Source organism: Lonchura striata, chromosome 19 (genome assembly GCF_050655825.1).
Source record: "Lonchura striata isolate lonStrDom1 chromosome 19, ASM5065582v1, whole genome shotgun sequence".
In the NCBI taxonomy this organism is placed as follows: Eukaryota; Metazoa; Chordata; class Aves; order Passeriformes; family Estrildidae; genus Lonchura; species Lonchura striata.
Window position 1 is genome coordinate 6258392 of NC_140721.1, and position 15821 is coordinate 6274212.

General features: G+C 45.2%; 1 protein-coding gene across 8 annotated transcripts in view; it reads left to right on the forward strand.

Annotated features, from left to right (window-relative positions):
• The window catches only part of AP2B1 (adaptor related protein complex 2 subunit beta 1), a 76016-nt gene that overhangs the window by 18542 nt on the left and 41653 nt on the right, over nucleotides 1-15821 (forward strand). For all 8 annotated transcript variants that reach the window (XM_021550980.3, XM_021550983.3, XM_021550982.3 and 5 more), the window contains exons 6-12: nucleotides 2595-2785; nucleotides 4684-4905; nucleotides 5887-6007; nucleotides 8123-8218; nucleotides 13037-13152; nucleotides 14201-14366; nucleotides 14819-14917. In XM_021550980.3, the coding sequence (XP_021406655.1) occupies nucleotides 2595-2785; nucleotides 4684-4905; nucleotides 5887-6007; nucleotides 8123-8218; nucleotides 13037-13152; nucleotides 14201-14366; nucleotides 14819-14917 (1011 nt within the window). The remainder of the gene's footprint in view (nucleotides 1-2594; nucleotides 2786-4683; nucleotides 4906-5886; nucleotides 6008-8122; nucleotides 8219-13036; nucleotides 13153-14200; nucleotides 14367-14818; nucleotides 14918-15821) is intronic.

Consider the following 15821-nt stretch of genomic DNA (forward strand, 5'->3'; position numbering starts at 1 on the left):
CCCATGGGAGCAGAATTTCTCTGCACCCTTTGTCAAGCACAGGGATAGATTCCATGGACCCTGCAAGGAAGGAAATGTAAGCACAGGGTTTACGATATCCTGGAATTGGCCAAAAACATCTGAATATGGCACCTGGGGATATGATTCAATGGTGGGCTTGGCAGTACTGGGTTAATGGCTGGAATCAGTGATCTTGGAGTTCTTCTGCAATCTCAGTTCTATTCTAAAATTCTCTATTAATTACTTATTTATTAATTACTGCAACAAAGTGCCTGGCAGTATGAGTGCATTTGCCAGAGCTCCTGTCCCTCTGTATGACTGACAGGTCCCTTTCTCTGATGTTTTGGCTATGTAAATTTTTTTGTCAATTCAAATTTTTTTTCCCAAAGTACTGTCATTTTATAAATACTTTTTCATAAGGATTTTGAACTTTCCAGTGGCTTTTGTGGTTTGTCTTCACTGGTAACTTCAAAAATACAATTATGTTAAAAATCTTTTACTTCAGTTTTATCCTGTGTCACATTAACCATTCAAGAATTAGGCAGATTAAATAATGAGAAGGATAAGCAGCCTATCTTAATAAGTTCCTCATTAAAACAGTACAAGAAGACAGCAGCAGCACTGATTGCTAATGATTTTGGTGACAGAAGGCTCATTCAACTAATGAAATTCATAAAATCTTGGATCAAAATCCTATCTCTGACCTCTAGGTGTGAAATGCAGAACAATCAACATTACTGTGCCTGTGCGATGACTTTGGAATATATTGGTTTAATGACAAGCAGAGATGGGAAGAAGGCAGGGAAAGTTCTGGTTGTGCTGTTCTTGTTTTCATTGTACTGCATCAAAAGCATCTTTAGCCATCCAGACAATTAGATGATTTTAGATAAGATGTTTCTTTGCTTTAATCTCATAGAAAATAACACTATAAATCTCCATTTGAGCAAATATTTACTGGGAGTTGGACTGGACATGATGTACATTGTAAAATGTCCTGAAAATACCTTTACATAGGGGATTTCAGTTTTCTGTGTCAAACTCAGCTTAAATCCCTTTTCCTGTTAAACAAATAGGACTTTAGTCTTGCCTGCAAAATTTCTATTTTGTCTCTATTCTGAGACTCTTCAATTTTAAAAAGTCTTCCCATTGGAGTCTGTTGGAATAACTATTGAATTTGAGTATAGAAATAAGAATTAGAAATTTATGCTGCACTCCCACTTCTGTTTGTGTCAATCTAGACCCTGGACCTCCTCTCTGTGCTTCCTTTCATCTGTGCTTAGAAAAGAGAAGACCTTTTTTAGTCCAAAATGCAGCAGGAATATTTTCAGGCATGAGTTCTGCTGGAGTGCTTGCTTTACCATGGCTCCATAAAGCAAAAGGATATTCTAGAGACTGAAACTGAAATATGGGTTATTAAAAATTTAGCAGGAGCTGCCCATTTTAGAGAAACTGTTTGTTTGCTCTCAAACTGTGTGACCTGCCAGTGCTGCTGCAGAGCTGGAGGCTGCCAGGCACCTGCCAGCTCATTTCTGGATCACTGTGAAGCCATGTGCCATGGGGAAATTGGGCAAGATGCACACATTCCTGAATAAATAGGGCAGCTGGAGGTTTGGGCACCCTGACTTTAAAGCTGAGCATCTCCTGGAACTGGTGGAGGATGTGGAGCCTGCAGGGAAGCAGGGTGGTGGTGTTCCCTGTGGGTGCCATCTCCAGCTCCTTCCACAGCAAAGTCTCTCGTGATGTCCTCGTCCCGGGTCCCCGTTCCTTCCAGTGAGGCTTGGGGCTCTGCAGTTTGGTTGTGAGGTTGTGCTGTGTCGGAATCCAGGGCATCCCTCTGGCTGCCCTGGCAGGCCTGGGACCCTGGGAGGGGTCAGGAACCCATGGACAGAGATCACAGACAGTGTCTTGCTCTGTACAGAGCCCCCAGAGACACTGTCTATGATCTCTGTCCGTGGAAAAGAATTTCCAGTTTTACAGCATGAATTACAAGCTCTGAGTGTTTGATAGAAGCAATAATTAGTATGGCACAAGTGCAAAAGTAAAATTTTTGGATTCTAGATAAGGCGTCCAAAGGGGACAAGATGGAGGAAATTGGGTGTGTCCTGTCCTTTTTCTCCTTCTTCATGCCCTCCATGTCTCACTGTGGTGTTGGCATTTTTCTGTTGGTTCAGGCTGGGGACACACTGTCCAACGTAGGTGACAGATATTGGCACGTTCTTGTAAATCCAGCCCAGGGAGTTTCTGGTATTTAATGTTTGTAACATCCCACTGAGGGCAGAGCCCCACACGCTGCCCTGCAGGACAGAGCTGGGCAGGGCAGCAGAACATGTTAGAGATGAACAGAATAAACAACCTTGGAACCGGCACAGATGAATTATGACTTCTTCTTTGGCAGCGGGACTGACAGACAGAGACTTTCTACAATCTCAGAATCATCAGTACCACCGATTCCAGCAGTGCTGCATCCCAGAAGGCTCAGATAACTGCTGTGGCAGCTGACAGAGCTCCAGTTTGCTCCCTGTGTGTCCCCAGGCCTGGATCAATCCCTGCCCAGCCTCTCATGCTCTGCTAACAAGGAACTCTTCTTCCCCCAGGTGGTAGCGAACGCCGTGGCCGCCCTGTCGGAGATCAGTGAGTCCCACCCCAACAGCAACCTGCTGGATCTGAACCCCCAGAACATCAACAAGCTGCTGACAGCTTTAAATGAGTGCACAGAGTGGGGGCAGATCTTCATCCTGGACTGCCTGTCCAACTACAACCCCAAGGATGACCGGGAAGCTCAGAGGTGCGGTGGCTTTTTGGTGGCACTTGGGGGCTGCTGGGGGACTTCTGATAACAGGGCACTGTGGCAACACAAATAAGACTTGATAAACTACATTTAAAAGCAAAGCTACTTTTGGTGGCTGGGGCTGATGCTGGAAACCTGCCCCTTCCCTCTGCAGAACTATTTTCTCTGTTTATCTTTTTTAACCTTTTTTTTTTTTCCCTATTTAAAAAGCTGGTTCTTGTGGGGACTGGCACTACTAAGAAGCGATCAGCCCAAGTCCAAACCTGTAACAGTGGAAGTACTGTTGGGAGGATTTTCTGCTTTAAAGCAGAGCTTTCCTATTTGGTTTTGCTGCTTTGAGAGGCAAGAAGCCTTTATAGGTGTGTGGGTTTCCAAAGTACTGGAGGTCTGAGGCTGGAATATTTTCCAGCTGCAAACTAGTCTGTGATATAATAGAAGTGAAAATAAAGGTAAGAAATTACCTTTTTCACTCTTCCAAATTCACCTTTGTGCTTTTATCTTTAACTGCAATAACTAAACCCTAAATAAAAAGACTTTAGGGTTTGGGTAGTGGGCTGTTAGTTTGTGCGCTTCAAGCCTCTTCCTCATCTGTCTCCAGAATCACAAAAAGCCAGATTGTGTTCCCAAGAAAACAAGGGTTCAGCCAGAAAAGTAACTTGGAATGGGGAGACTCTGACATGATGTATTTAATGCAGCTGATGTGGGGATGGAGGAGGAGGAAGGATCACAAACCCGCATGGAAATCCTGGCCAGGCTATTTGGATTTTGATGGGTTTCTTCATTGACTCTTTTTTTGATGCATTGTCTCTAAGAAGCCTCCCAGTAGTCTTGCTGGTTTTTCTTTCCCCCATGTGTTCTGTTTTTGTGCCAGAAACAGCTTTTAATGAGTGCTAGAAACCTGCAGAGATCTCCAGGGTGTGAGCCTGGTGTTACCCCAGCTCTGTCAGAGGGAGCACTGCTCTGAGCACCTGTGAACATGTCCCAGTTCCTCAGCTGCAATTCCTCTGAAGAGTGATTTTGCTCCTTTGTGTGGAGTTTATTTCCTGGAGTCAGACATCACTGGGAAAGCCACCCTCCTTTCCAGCAAAGTGTCACTCCCCTGTGCATGGGGAAACTGAGGCACAGAGAGGGGAGGCAGCTGGGCCATGCAGGTGATCTTGGGTAGAGGCAGCTGGGGGTGCCCCAACCCTGACTTGGATTTCTCTGCTCTTCGCTGAGCTGTGCAGCTTCCCTTCCAGCATGGCTGAAAGCAAATCTTGCAGGGGGAGAAACTTCAGGAGGCACAGATGGGAATAAGATTGTTCTGGGTTAGCAATATGCAGGAGGGAGTGGGAAGAAACTTGACAGATGCTGTAAGAAAGACCATATGAACCCAAACTTCCTTTCTTTTTGGGATGGGCTGTTTAGGATGCTATTTGATTACAGGATCCATTATGGCAAGTGGGTTTTGGGAGGATATTTAGGTCACTCTTGTGTATTCAGAGGAACAGAAATCTTTTTCTGTTGAAATGACAGCAACCCTCCAAGCAAGCCAGAAGCGTGTATCACTTCTGAATGGTTATATGGAGGCTAAAGTGTTTTTCCAGTAGCTGTTTTTGTTAAAGTTATGTTTGTAGGTGACAGACAGGATCACACAAATAGAAAATACCACCAGGAAAAAGCAGGAAGTGTGGAATTGTTCCTGAGCTGACTGTGTCAGGAGAGAAACTTGAAGCTGTGAGAGAAGTCCCTGTTTGTTTCCGGCTGCATTCAGGAAAACAGGACTTTGCCCATTCATTGTGAACAAAACCAAATCCAAGCAGTATCTGAGAAGCTATGTGCCATCTCCTAAATTTAGATTTGAAGTATTTGGCACCCTGAAATCCATTTGAGCCCTTTTCTGTGTCTGTCTCCAGCATCTGTGAGCGGGTGACCCCCCGGCTGTCTCACGCCAACTCGGCAGTGGTGCTGTCAGCAGTGAAGGTCCTGATGAAGTTCCTGGAGCTCCTTCCCAAGGACTCTGATTATTACAACATGCTGCTGAAGAAACTTGCCCCTCCTCTGGTGACCCTGCTGTCTGGAGAGCCTGAAGTGCAGTATGTTGCCCTGAGGAACATCAACTTGATTGTGCAGAAGAGGTAAAGGCTCAGGGGGTTTAATTCCTGTGTTGTCAAAGGCCATCTGGTTATCTCAGATCTCCAGATATTGCCACATGCACAGAATTTCTTTGAATCCAGGCTCAGATCCCTTGAGAGCCAGGTAAAACAGTCTCATGACTCCAGTAGCCTGAATTGATTTCCTTTGAAGCAAACTTGTGATACCAATTTCATGCAGTATTTCTTTACCTGCCTCTCTTCACCTTCTCTTTATGAGTAGTCAGAATTGCCCTCTATAAATCAAAATAATAAACAGGAACAGTCCATAGTGACCCATAGCATCTCACTGTGCTATTCTGTTAGCACAGAACCACCAGGCTGGTGACATCCTGGTGTAGAGTAGGTTGTGGTTTACACTCTGCTCCCATGTTCATGTTTTATTGCTGCTGATCCTTACTGGAAAGGTGAAAAGGCTTGGATAGCACTTTGTGATTATATTATACTGTGCACTGGCATCTTGCAGGTAAAAGTGGAAATGAATTTGTAGGTTTTGCATTGAGATAAGGATGTTATGCTTTCAGTGAAAATGTTCACTGCCTGTCATGGTTGGTTCAGCAGCTCAAATAGAGGAAGCAGAGGTGTGGCCGTAGAAAGACTTGAATTATGCATTTTTCTGTCTAAGTAATCTTTTTGACCTGACTTCTCTCTTCAAATTGGTGTTTGCACATCCTAGACATAAAATCGGAGTCAGAGAATGGTTTGGGTTGAAAGGGACCTTAAAGATCATCCAGTTCCAAATTCCTCTGCAAGTTTCACCCTCCAAATTACTGAGAGCCCTGTCCAGCCTGGTCTTGAACACTTGAAGGGATGGGGAGTCCATGACCTCCCTGGTCAACCAGGGCAAAATTACATCATTCTGTTTCTCAGTGGATATTTGGGGAGATTTCTAAAGAAAAGATGCCTGTTATTACAATAGTTTGGGTATTTTACCACTCTTGAGTGACTGCATTATGTTCCCTGCAGGCCTGAAATCCTGAAGCAGGAGATCAAAGTGTTCTTTGTGAAGTACAACGACCCCATCTATGTCAAACTGGAGAAACTGGACATCATGATCCGCCTGGCCTCCCAAGCAAACATTGCCCAGGTCAGCTGGGGCACTCCTGCTGTGCTCTGGGAGAGGAAAACCCTCCCCTGCTCCTTGTGGGAGGGTGTTTGCAGCTTCTCCTGGAGTTAACATCACTTTTAGGCATCACTGTGCCAGGTGGAGTGCTCTGTGCAGTTCTTTAATGGGAGGTGCTGGAGTTTCCCCCAGAATTTAAATGTTAATAGCCTGGCATGGATGCATCGTGACCATGAGGTGGATCTTGTTTCACAGATGACAATTCCAGGAGGAGAACTCATGGATCCTGTCAAATGAGTCACTGCCAGTGCTGAGGTTGGAATGAGAGCCTTGTTTCAAGTGAGAGGGCTGTGCCTGTAAGGGAGGCAATCAGAAAGGCCAAACATTATTGAAGTGTGAATTTCATGTTAGTAAAATTGTTATAACGCTTGCACAGGCACTCTTGAGAGCTAAAAAAATCCTGCTTTTGCTTAACTTGCTTCCAGAGTGGAAATAGCACAAAGCTGAAGCTGAACTGCGTTGAGATTTGCTTTACAGTGTAGATTATTCTTGTATTTGATGGTGGTTTCATGCAGATCCCTTCCTTGGAGGAGGTGTTCTTGAGTGCACCCCTGGCCATGAGGCCTAACACTAATGCAGAATGATTAATGCCTCTGGTCAGTGCTATTATTGTCCTATCCTAATTGTCACAGAACAGTTTCATTTCATGTGACATTTTGAAGCAGCTCCTTCAGCTCTTTCCTGATGATTTTTGGAACTGAGCAAGGTAATTCATGCTCTTTTTGTGCTGGGGGCATGAAAAATATTCTAAAAATCAGTTTCCATGTGGACATATTCAGAATTTTCTCTTTACTCTTGGTAGGCTCCACACCAATTTGAATTTATAATGCTCCAATAATATGGGTTGTTTGCATGAAAGGCAGTGGTGTCTGGAGGGCAGTCTGAGATCTGCAGACTAATGAATGAATCTCTCCAGCTTCTGAGGAGGCATTCATAAAGTAACACAAGTGTTAGCAGGAATATGTCCTGGAATGAGACCTGAGAGCAGCTTCCAGCCACGTCCTCCTGTGCTGCTGGTGGGGATTCTGCATCCCTGTGCCTAGCCTGGACCAAGGCACCAGGGTGGATCCAGCCCAGGCCTTGGGCAGTCTTTGGGAAGCATCAGCTGCTAAAGGCAGGTGCTCCAAGTGCTGTGCAATGTAGATCATCCAAGGAAATAATAAAACTTCAAAACACAGATGTCCTGTCTCCTCCTTGCAGATTTATGTGTCTGCAGTCTGGCCCTTCATGGCCTCTTTATCTTGTCATTTATCTGAGCAATTTGCTTGGATGAGAGATTTTTCAAAGGACTGTCTGGCTTTGTGCTGCTTCCCTCTCCCTCACCATCTATTTGTGACATCACAATTAAATCCCTGATGTCATGTTTGGCATGAGAAACTGAAATAAATCGAGCTTTTGAGGGAATATAAATTATATATGGTCTTTTCTTGAAATAATTTTTGTAAGCTAAGTGATTTAAGACAAAGCTTTTTAGTTAAAGGTCTTTAAGATCCCAGCAGATCCTGGGTTTAGCCCTTCATCGGTTTCCATTAGCAAAAACACTGAGACAAAATAATAAATCTTAGTTTTATAAGGGGAAGTATCTTCATGCTGTTATTAATCTGTATATAGATGTTCCAGAGTGTCCTCAGATCTCCTCTGCATCTTCTGTTTGAATTCACCAGGGATCCAAAGGTTCATCTCAGCACAGAAAAGGAAAGATCAAAAATGGTTGTTGCCGAGAGCTTTGGATGCAGCAAATATCTTTTCAGTGTAGGAAGGAATAGAAACCTTTAAGTTTGGCAGGGCTGATTTTTCCTCAGTTCTTGTTCAGGGGGATTGAAAATAATCAAGACCAGGCCACCTTTTGACTTTGTCCAGCCTACACCGAGTGTAACCACACCAGTTTGGATTAGACACCAGTCTAACCAACCCAGTAGGCTTCGGAGGGTGAGGCTGATGGCAGAGTTTGGCTGGATGTGTGTGGTAGCTGTGAAAGAATATCCTGCTCATCTTCTGATGTCCAAGCAGCATCACCTGTGAGGGTGGGCTGTTCCCTGAGTGTCCCCAGGGGCTGACATTGGTGTGGTGTCCCCACAGGTCCTGGCAGAGCTCAAGGAATACGCCACCGAGGTGGATGTTGACTTCGTGCGCAAGGCCGTGCGAGCCATCGGCCGCTGTGCCATCAAGGTGGAGGCAAGTATCTCATCCTGGAGGTTCTCTGTGGTTCCCTGTTTTCAGAACCAATGATGGGCTTTGCCACCTCATTTCCCTGGTGCTGGAATTTCAGCGGTGGCCCTCAAGTGGCCTGGATACATCCTGGTTATGGGTAGAGTAGCACTGAGCAGTGTGTGAGCTGTGAGGACATCATAGGTGGGTGGGGTGCTCCTCTCATCTTGCAGGCAGAGCAAAGCAGGTCATTTACTCTTGATGGAGTATTTTACTGCATTTGCTTTAGTGCAACAATGACCACTTATCCATCCAAATCCTTTTATAGCTGTGGCCTGACCTTTTGAAGGGGAAAGAAGATGATATTGTATAGAGAAACTCAGTATTATGAAGCATTTGGTGTCATCCCTCCCCTCCATTTCAGAAGAACAGAACACAGAGGCAGAGAATTGCAGAGATTTGGGGCACTTAAATGCAATTTATACAAAATGAGTGACTCTACTTATGTAAATCCATATAACTTGTGGCCTCATTTGGAGTGTGCTCTTTTACCTCAATGCTTATGCAAACAAGTTCCCAGGAACCTCTGCAGTTATCCAAAACAAGTCTGAAATGTCCTCTGCCAGTGGAAGTGCTCATAATAGAATATTGTTTTTTTAGTAATGTCTCTGTTAATTTCACTGTAAGTGAATCTGAAATGCCTGTCAGGAGCTCAGAAATCCTGTGAAGAGGGGGAAGATTTGTGCTGTGGTGTTGGTACTTTTCAGTAAACTGATGACTGAGTGCAAAATGTCACATAAAGTGCTCTAATTTCAGCTGAGCTCATTTAGCTTTTGCTCAAGTGTGTTCCCATGAGCATTGCCTGACAGCAGATTTAAATAATAACCTAATCATGCCTGGCTTAGTGTGGTGTCAGTGCAGAGGATTCTCTTGTTTCAGCTAAACTCCTGCAAGCCTGTGCACAGAGGACACCAACTTCTGTCCTCTGGAGAGAATCAGCTGCCTTTTTGTGCAGCTCTCTGTTCCTTCCTTCAGCCCTCAAAGGTTTGTCACTGCCAGGGGCTTTCTTTGAAGCACAGCCCCATGGAACAGGGGGCTTCTGTTTCATATCTGCACTTCAAAATACCAGAGCACTCCTTCCATGCTGCATCCAGGCAGGTACCTGTCTAGATGGAGGCACAGCAGTGACAGTAGAAAACCCCCTGAGCATGGAAAAGGGCTACAGAGAAGTTTAAAAGGAGCTGGTGACAGTGCTTTTTGTAGCAGTACTGTGCTGGCAGGGTGGGAATTTGTTTTAGTTCTCAGCAGGGACTTTCTCACTAGGATTTGGCCCCGTGCCTGTCCTAGTTGCATATGGATGGTGGTGTATTCCTGCAGCATCAAGGTGATTTTAGAAGTTTTTACCCTTTCCTGTCCTCATCCCTCACATTTATCCCCATCCCTGATACCACAACAGTCATATTTGATAAGCTGATATTTGAGAAAGGACTGATAATAATGCCCCAGTGACCCTCTAATTGTAATTGTGCCTCTCCATTAGCCATTTTAACCTTGATTTTTGGCACTGCTCCATTGAGGATGCTGCTGCTAAGGGTGAGGTCTGTTTCCTGCTCTGACAAGAACCTGATTTAAAGAGATACATAGAACAACTCATGACAGTTGTTCCTCATCCCTAGGTTAATCCCTGTCCCCAGTGCATCTGTGTTTACTAAAGGCTGTTTACACTGTGAGTTATGACTAATGGGAGAGCATCCTCACAGCCATCAGTGTCCAAGTTCCCAAAGCTCAGAAATCTGCTTTTTGACAGAGGACACAGCCAGTGGGAGCTGTTGATGGATGAGGATTCACAGAGCACCTCAGCTCTGCCTTTAGGGATCTTATTTTTTGTCTAATTGTCACTCCTAGGAGAATGAGACAGAAATAAATTTGTCTGCTGGGAGGTGCACAACAAAGCAAATGTGGTGTTCCCTTTGCTTCTGGTGCTGGTTGGGGATATGGAACCAACACCCACACTGAATAGCAAGGTTTTGCCCAGGCTTGAGCAGTCACATTGTTTTAGGGGATGTCAGAACATCATCATTTTGTGTGGATAGGGCTGGATTATTGATAGCTGAGCTCAGAGTTAATTTGGGTTTATCTACAGCAAACTCTGGTGTAGCTACACTTCTCTGCCTTGTGAATTGGTTTGCTCCAGTGGCAGCATCATGAGAAACCATCGTGTCATGCTTTGGTTTTAAGGAAAACAAGCACCACTCCTGTGGGAAAAGGAAATGAAGTGGATGCAGTAAAGATAGGGATTCCTCTGGAGCAAAGGAGAAGCAGAAGGAGCCATCTTACAGGGGTATTTGTCTGGTTTCCAAGACATTCTGCCAGCAACTTGGTTCTTAGGAATCATTGAGGCTTATGGCCGAGTGTGATACATGCTACTTCAGTAATCTTGTGGGCTTTCATTTGGTTTCTGCAGAAAAACAAAGCAATTTTGACATTGGTTGGTTGTCCTTTCTCACTCCAACCTGAAAGCTGTTTGAGTTGGGGCACTCTTTCATCAGATTGCAGAGCTCTGCTGTCCCCAAGGATGTCCACCTTCAAAAAGCAGTGTGTTTACAAGGGATGGGGTGAGCTGAGATGGCTTTTGCTAGAGGGACTGCTCTTCTGGGCATGTGCCCACCACTGCTCACTTTCCAAAGGACTCTATGGCTAAAAATCATTGCTGTATATTTTAAAGTGCATGTTGTGCTTTTCCTGGAAAAAATTATACTTCAAAGCATCTAAAGAAAAGAAAACTAAAATTTAATTTGCTTTTCCTTGAATTGTACAGCTCTTAAAGCTCTGTTAGTTGGCTCTGACAGGGCTGCACTGCTTGTTGCCAGCAGTAACTGGTGCTGTAGATTCTGTAGAATGGGTGTGGGACAAATTTACCCCCATCAGGTCACTTGTTAAAATATCAGATGAAAGTTACTGAGATGAAGAGGTGAAATTTGAAGCTCTGAAGCATCTCTCTTGCAAGGACTTTGAGCAAGGCTCTCACTGTGAGCCAGGTCAGTGTGTGGAGCCAGGTCTGTGGTCAGTCCTCGTGAAGTGGAAGTGTCTTCCAAGTCACAGCCTCAAATCCCCTCTGGAGCAGCAGGGATCAGGGCAGGACATGGTCAGGTTGCCATTCAGTGCCCCTGTAGTGCCATAGTACCTATAAAGCTGAGCTAAGGAGGGAGAGGTATCATAAAAAAATATTGCAGCAATCACCCATTTTTATGTGATGCCTCTCTGACACCAATTGTATTGGATTTTTCTTCTGTTTGGTTTGAATTTCAGGGGAGAGTTTTATGACTTACTGCCAGTTTGCAAAGGCAGACCAAGTGCTGGTTTCCCTTGGCTGATCCTCATGTCAGCCTGTTTGTGCTGACAGGCCCTGTGTGAGATACCCAGGAGGGCAGGAAACTGCCAGAAGGTTTTAGTCTCTGACCCAAATTCCTGAGGTTTGTCCTTGAGATTTTTGCCCATTCTCAAAGAGCCGATTCCTGTGACTAAAATGCCATTTCACTCCTCCTCCTCCTGCCCAGCCTTTAAGTGCTCTGTAAGTCTGTAAGCTGTTAACTCACTGGAATTGAAAAATCCACCTACATTGCTGTTGTTTGTGCCCCACAGTGTTTGTCTCCAGCCCGAATCCTTTATGAGTGTTCTGAAGGCAGTGTTGGGAGCAGTCTGCTTCTCACATTAATCACCAGCTGTGTAATGAGGCTTCATGTGTGCTCTGCTAATAACCCAATCACTGCCCTTATTGGAGACTCTCTGCTGCTGGAGTTGGTTGCTCCTGTGATGTCCTGCCTTGCTGTGCTGTTTGGGAACAGACCTCCCTGAATTATCTGCCTCTAACTCCACTCCTGGTTCCTGGAGCATGACAGTGTCCAGTCCTTGTTATCTTGCAGTGCCTGTGAATTGAACTAATTAATTGAAAGCTGCATTAGGAACGGCTGAATTTCTGTTTTTAGCTGTACATTTCACATGTTGTTGGTGACCTCACCTCAAAAATACTGAACCTGTTGCTGCTGGGAGCTGCTTTTCTGCTGCTGATTTTGACAACAGTTTTCTCCTGCCTTCTGGCTTTGTTAGAAACTTTCTGGCAGTTCTTATCAGAACTTTCCCAGCTCTGATTGCCTGGCATGGGAAGCCCCAGAGAGCTCTCTCAGTGCCCTGTACCATCCCCAGGTGGTACAAACAGCAGTGTAGATGATGTTCTCAAGCTCTCTCATGTGGTGACCCAACTTTCTGCTGGCACAGTTGTGCCTCTTAATTTCTAGAGGAGCTGGAGCCAGCTGGTGTCCCCACTGTAACAACCAGCCTTTTGTTACCCTGTTGCTCATTCCTGGACACAGAAAGCTGTGAAGGAACTGGGGTTGTTTAGCCTGGAGGAGGCTTAGAGGTGACCTTATTGCTCTCTGCAACTCCCTGAAGGGGTCGGTCTCTTCCACTGGGCAGCACTGACAGAACAAGAGGACACGGTCTCAGGGAAGGTACAGGTTGGATATTAGGAAAAAAACTGTCACTGAAAGAATAATAAAGTACTGGAATTGTCTTCCCAGGGAGGTGGTAGAATCACCATCTCTGGATGTGTTTAAAAAAAGACTGGACATGGTGCTATAGTCTGCTTGAGATGTTAGGGCATAGGTTGGACTTGATGATGATCTTAGAGGTCTCTTCCAACCTCATTATTCTGTGATTCTGTGGACAGAGTTTGCAGCTCTTGTCCTCTGGGCCTTTTCTCATACACATACCATATTCCTCAGTGAGTTCTGTGGGAGCAGGAATGTTTCTTCAGCTTTTTAAATTGTGTTTTTCTGCTCTCTCCAGCAATCTGCAGAGCGCTGTGTGAGCACACTGCTGGACCTCATCCAGACCAAGGTGAACTATGTGGTGCAGGAGGCCATCGTGGTCATCAGGGACATCTTCCGCAAGTACCCCAACAAGTAGGTGGAAGAAGGGTTTTTTTTGGAAGCACTTGGCTGCCATCATCAGAATAGAGCAGACCTCAGCTCACCAGGGCTCTGAAGCAAAGGTAGAAGCAGTGATCCCACTCCTGGTTTGGTAGGATTCAGGTGTTGGCTCTAGACGAGGGGTCAGCCTGGCTTGTTATTAGTTTGAATTGAAAGGTTGTCCTTCCCCACCACTCCTACTGAAGCCTGGATCAACAGCCAGTAAAGCTCTTGCAGAGGATGCCAGAAGGAAAATTTGGCCAAGTTTACAGCATCAGGTTATCCTGGTTTTAATCCCCTCTAGAAATCCATGAAGTGTACAAGTGTCCTCATACAAGGCTGTGAAAGTTCATAGCACCCATGGTCTGAGACCCAGTCAGGTTGTGCTGAACACAGGACTGCTTGTTTCCCACCAAGTGTTCCCTCTGGCTTGGGCAGAGCTCAGCTTCTCTTGGTTCTGCAGTAAGATTTTGTCTCCTCAGCCAAACTGAACTGCAGCAATGTTTTTCAGCAGAGATTTCATAATCACCTAAAAACTAATATGGGACATCTACAGGCTTCCCTGGCAATTTCTGCTGTCAGACTCAGAAATTCCCTGCTTCTGGGGATACCCACATGTGGGAATAGGGGAAGCTAAATGAGTGTGGGATATTGTCTGGTTTAAAGTAAAGCTTTTGAGGGGAGTGTAATACCCAGTTTAGAGTTAGCAGGCTGGAGCCTCCAGCAGGGCTGCAGGATCTGATTCAGACTTATGGTTTGAACTGTTGGATCAAATATTCCCATTAGCAAACAGAACAGAAGGCAGCTTTATCTTGAACTCCACATCTGGGTGGTCCTGCTGATGGATTAAACTGCAGAGACCCTCTGAGATCTCCGTGCTCAGCTTTGGGAGGGGAAAAAATAGTTGAATGAAATGCTGCTTATTGTATAGAAATACAAGACATTACTTCAGTGCAGGATTCTCTGCAGAATGATGTGGGCAGAAATGGAGTGAAACAAGTCCAGTTCACCCCAGTAATCCAGCTGTACTCTGACAACCCAGGTATGAGAGCATCATTGCCACTCTGTGTGAGAACCTGGATTCCCTGGATGAGCCAGATGCCAGAGCTGCCATGATTTGGATAGTGGGTGAATATGCTGAAAGAATTGACAATGCAGATGAGCTGCTGGAGAGTTTCCTGGAGGGTTTCCATGATGAAAGCACTCAGGTAAAGTTGCAGTATGCATTTTGTGCAGTGTGTTTATGGGATGGACAGTAAATGTCATTGCAGTGGTCAGACAATACTTGCCAATAAAAGGTTCAGTATTGGGCTGAAATAAAACTCTTGGGAATCTGCAGTTTTGCTTTGTTGTCTGTATCTCCAAAAATTCTTACCTTGGGAGGACAAGACAGAACTGGAGGGGGTTCCAGAGGTTGCACATTTCGTGGGGGAATGGCTAAGGGACCAGAACTTACATAGTGATGGGGTATAACACAAACCTCAGCCTGCTGCTCAGGGACTTCTCTGTGAAAGTGTTTTGCAGCAGGCAAAAGTCTGAGTCTCATTATATTTGGTTTCACTGGCAAAGAATAGTGTCATGCTGTGAGGAAACTGAAGCCATGTTTTACACTAGTAATGGAATACTAATTTCTAATCTCTCCTGTGCCCCTCTCTCTTAGGTGCAGCTCACCCTCCTGACTGCAATAGTGAAGCTGTTCTTGAAAAAGCCTTCTGAGACACAGGAGCTGGTGCAGCAGGTCCTCAGCCTGGCCACACAGGTAAGCCAAGGTATCCAGTGAGCCTGAGCCCTGCAGACACTCTGCTGGCCTGCTGTCTCATGTTTCCTAGCTGCCAGACCAGGCAGCTTTGCAGTAGATCAGATTCAAGGGTGTTCCCTTCTCTCCCAAAGAGACTCTATTTAAAAGCTGCTCTGTGCCTGTTACCATCTGGAATCTGCTTTCTCCTTCTTAATTCTTGCTTTATGTGAATTTCTTCCCCATTCACGCATAAATGGAAAGGTAGGGACAGTGTAGAATTATCAAGAAACCAAAATTCTTTCTCCTTGAAGGTGGCTTACAGTTAAATATCTGGAGCTATGAGACCTGGCAAAGACTTGGCTCTATGAACTGCAAAGTTTAAGCAGTGCTTAAAAAAAGAAAGAACTGAGGTTTGGGGTTTTTTCCTTGTACTGGGATGCTGTCAACCAATGTGGCAGCTTTGCTGGAGGCTGTAGCAGTGGGTTAAGATCATGGATTCATTATGCATGAGGTGCTGAGTTATGAGCTCAGATCACTGCAGGCAAGGCTGGGCTTGAGCTGGCAGACACAACTGCTGTAGTTCTAGAGGACAGAGGTGATGTCCTGGTGGCAGGGGTGGGTAAGAGCTCAGCTGATCTTCCTGCACTCCTTGGCTGTAATGACTGAGGTAAAATGCCCAAAAAAATCAGCTCCTCTCCAGACCTGCTGTGTCAAGTGATAAAAATAGTCTGCCAGCTGAATGGGCTGTGATTGTTTCTGAGCAGAAAACCTGGAGTCAATCATCAGCTGGCCTTTTTGATCCTCTTTGCTGCAAGAAATCACAGCTGTGGATTTACTGCACTTAAAACTTTTATTCATTCCTTTGGGGAGTTGCATTGGTCAGCCGCAACAAGCCCATGAGCTGCTTTTCTTGCTTCAAAACCTC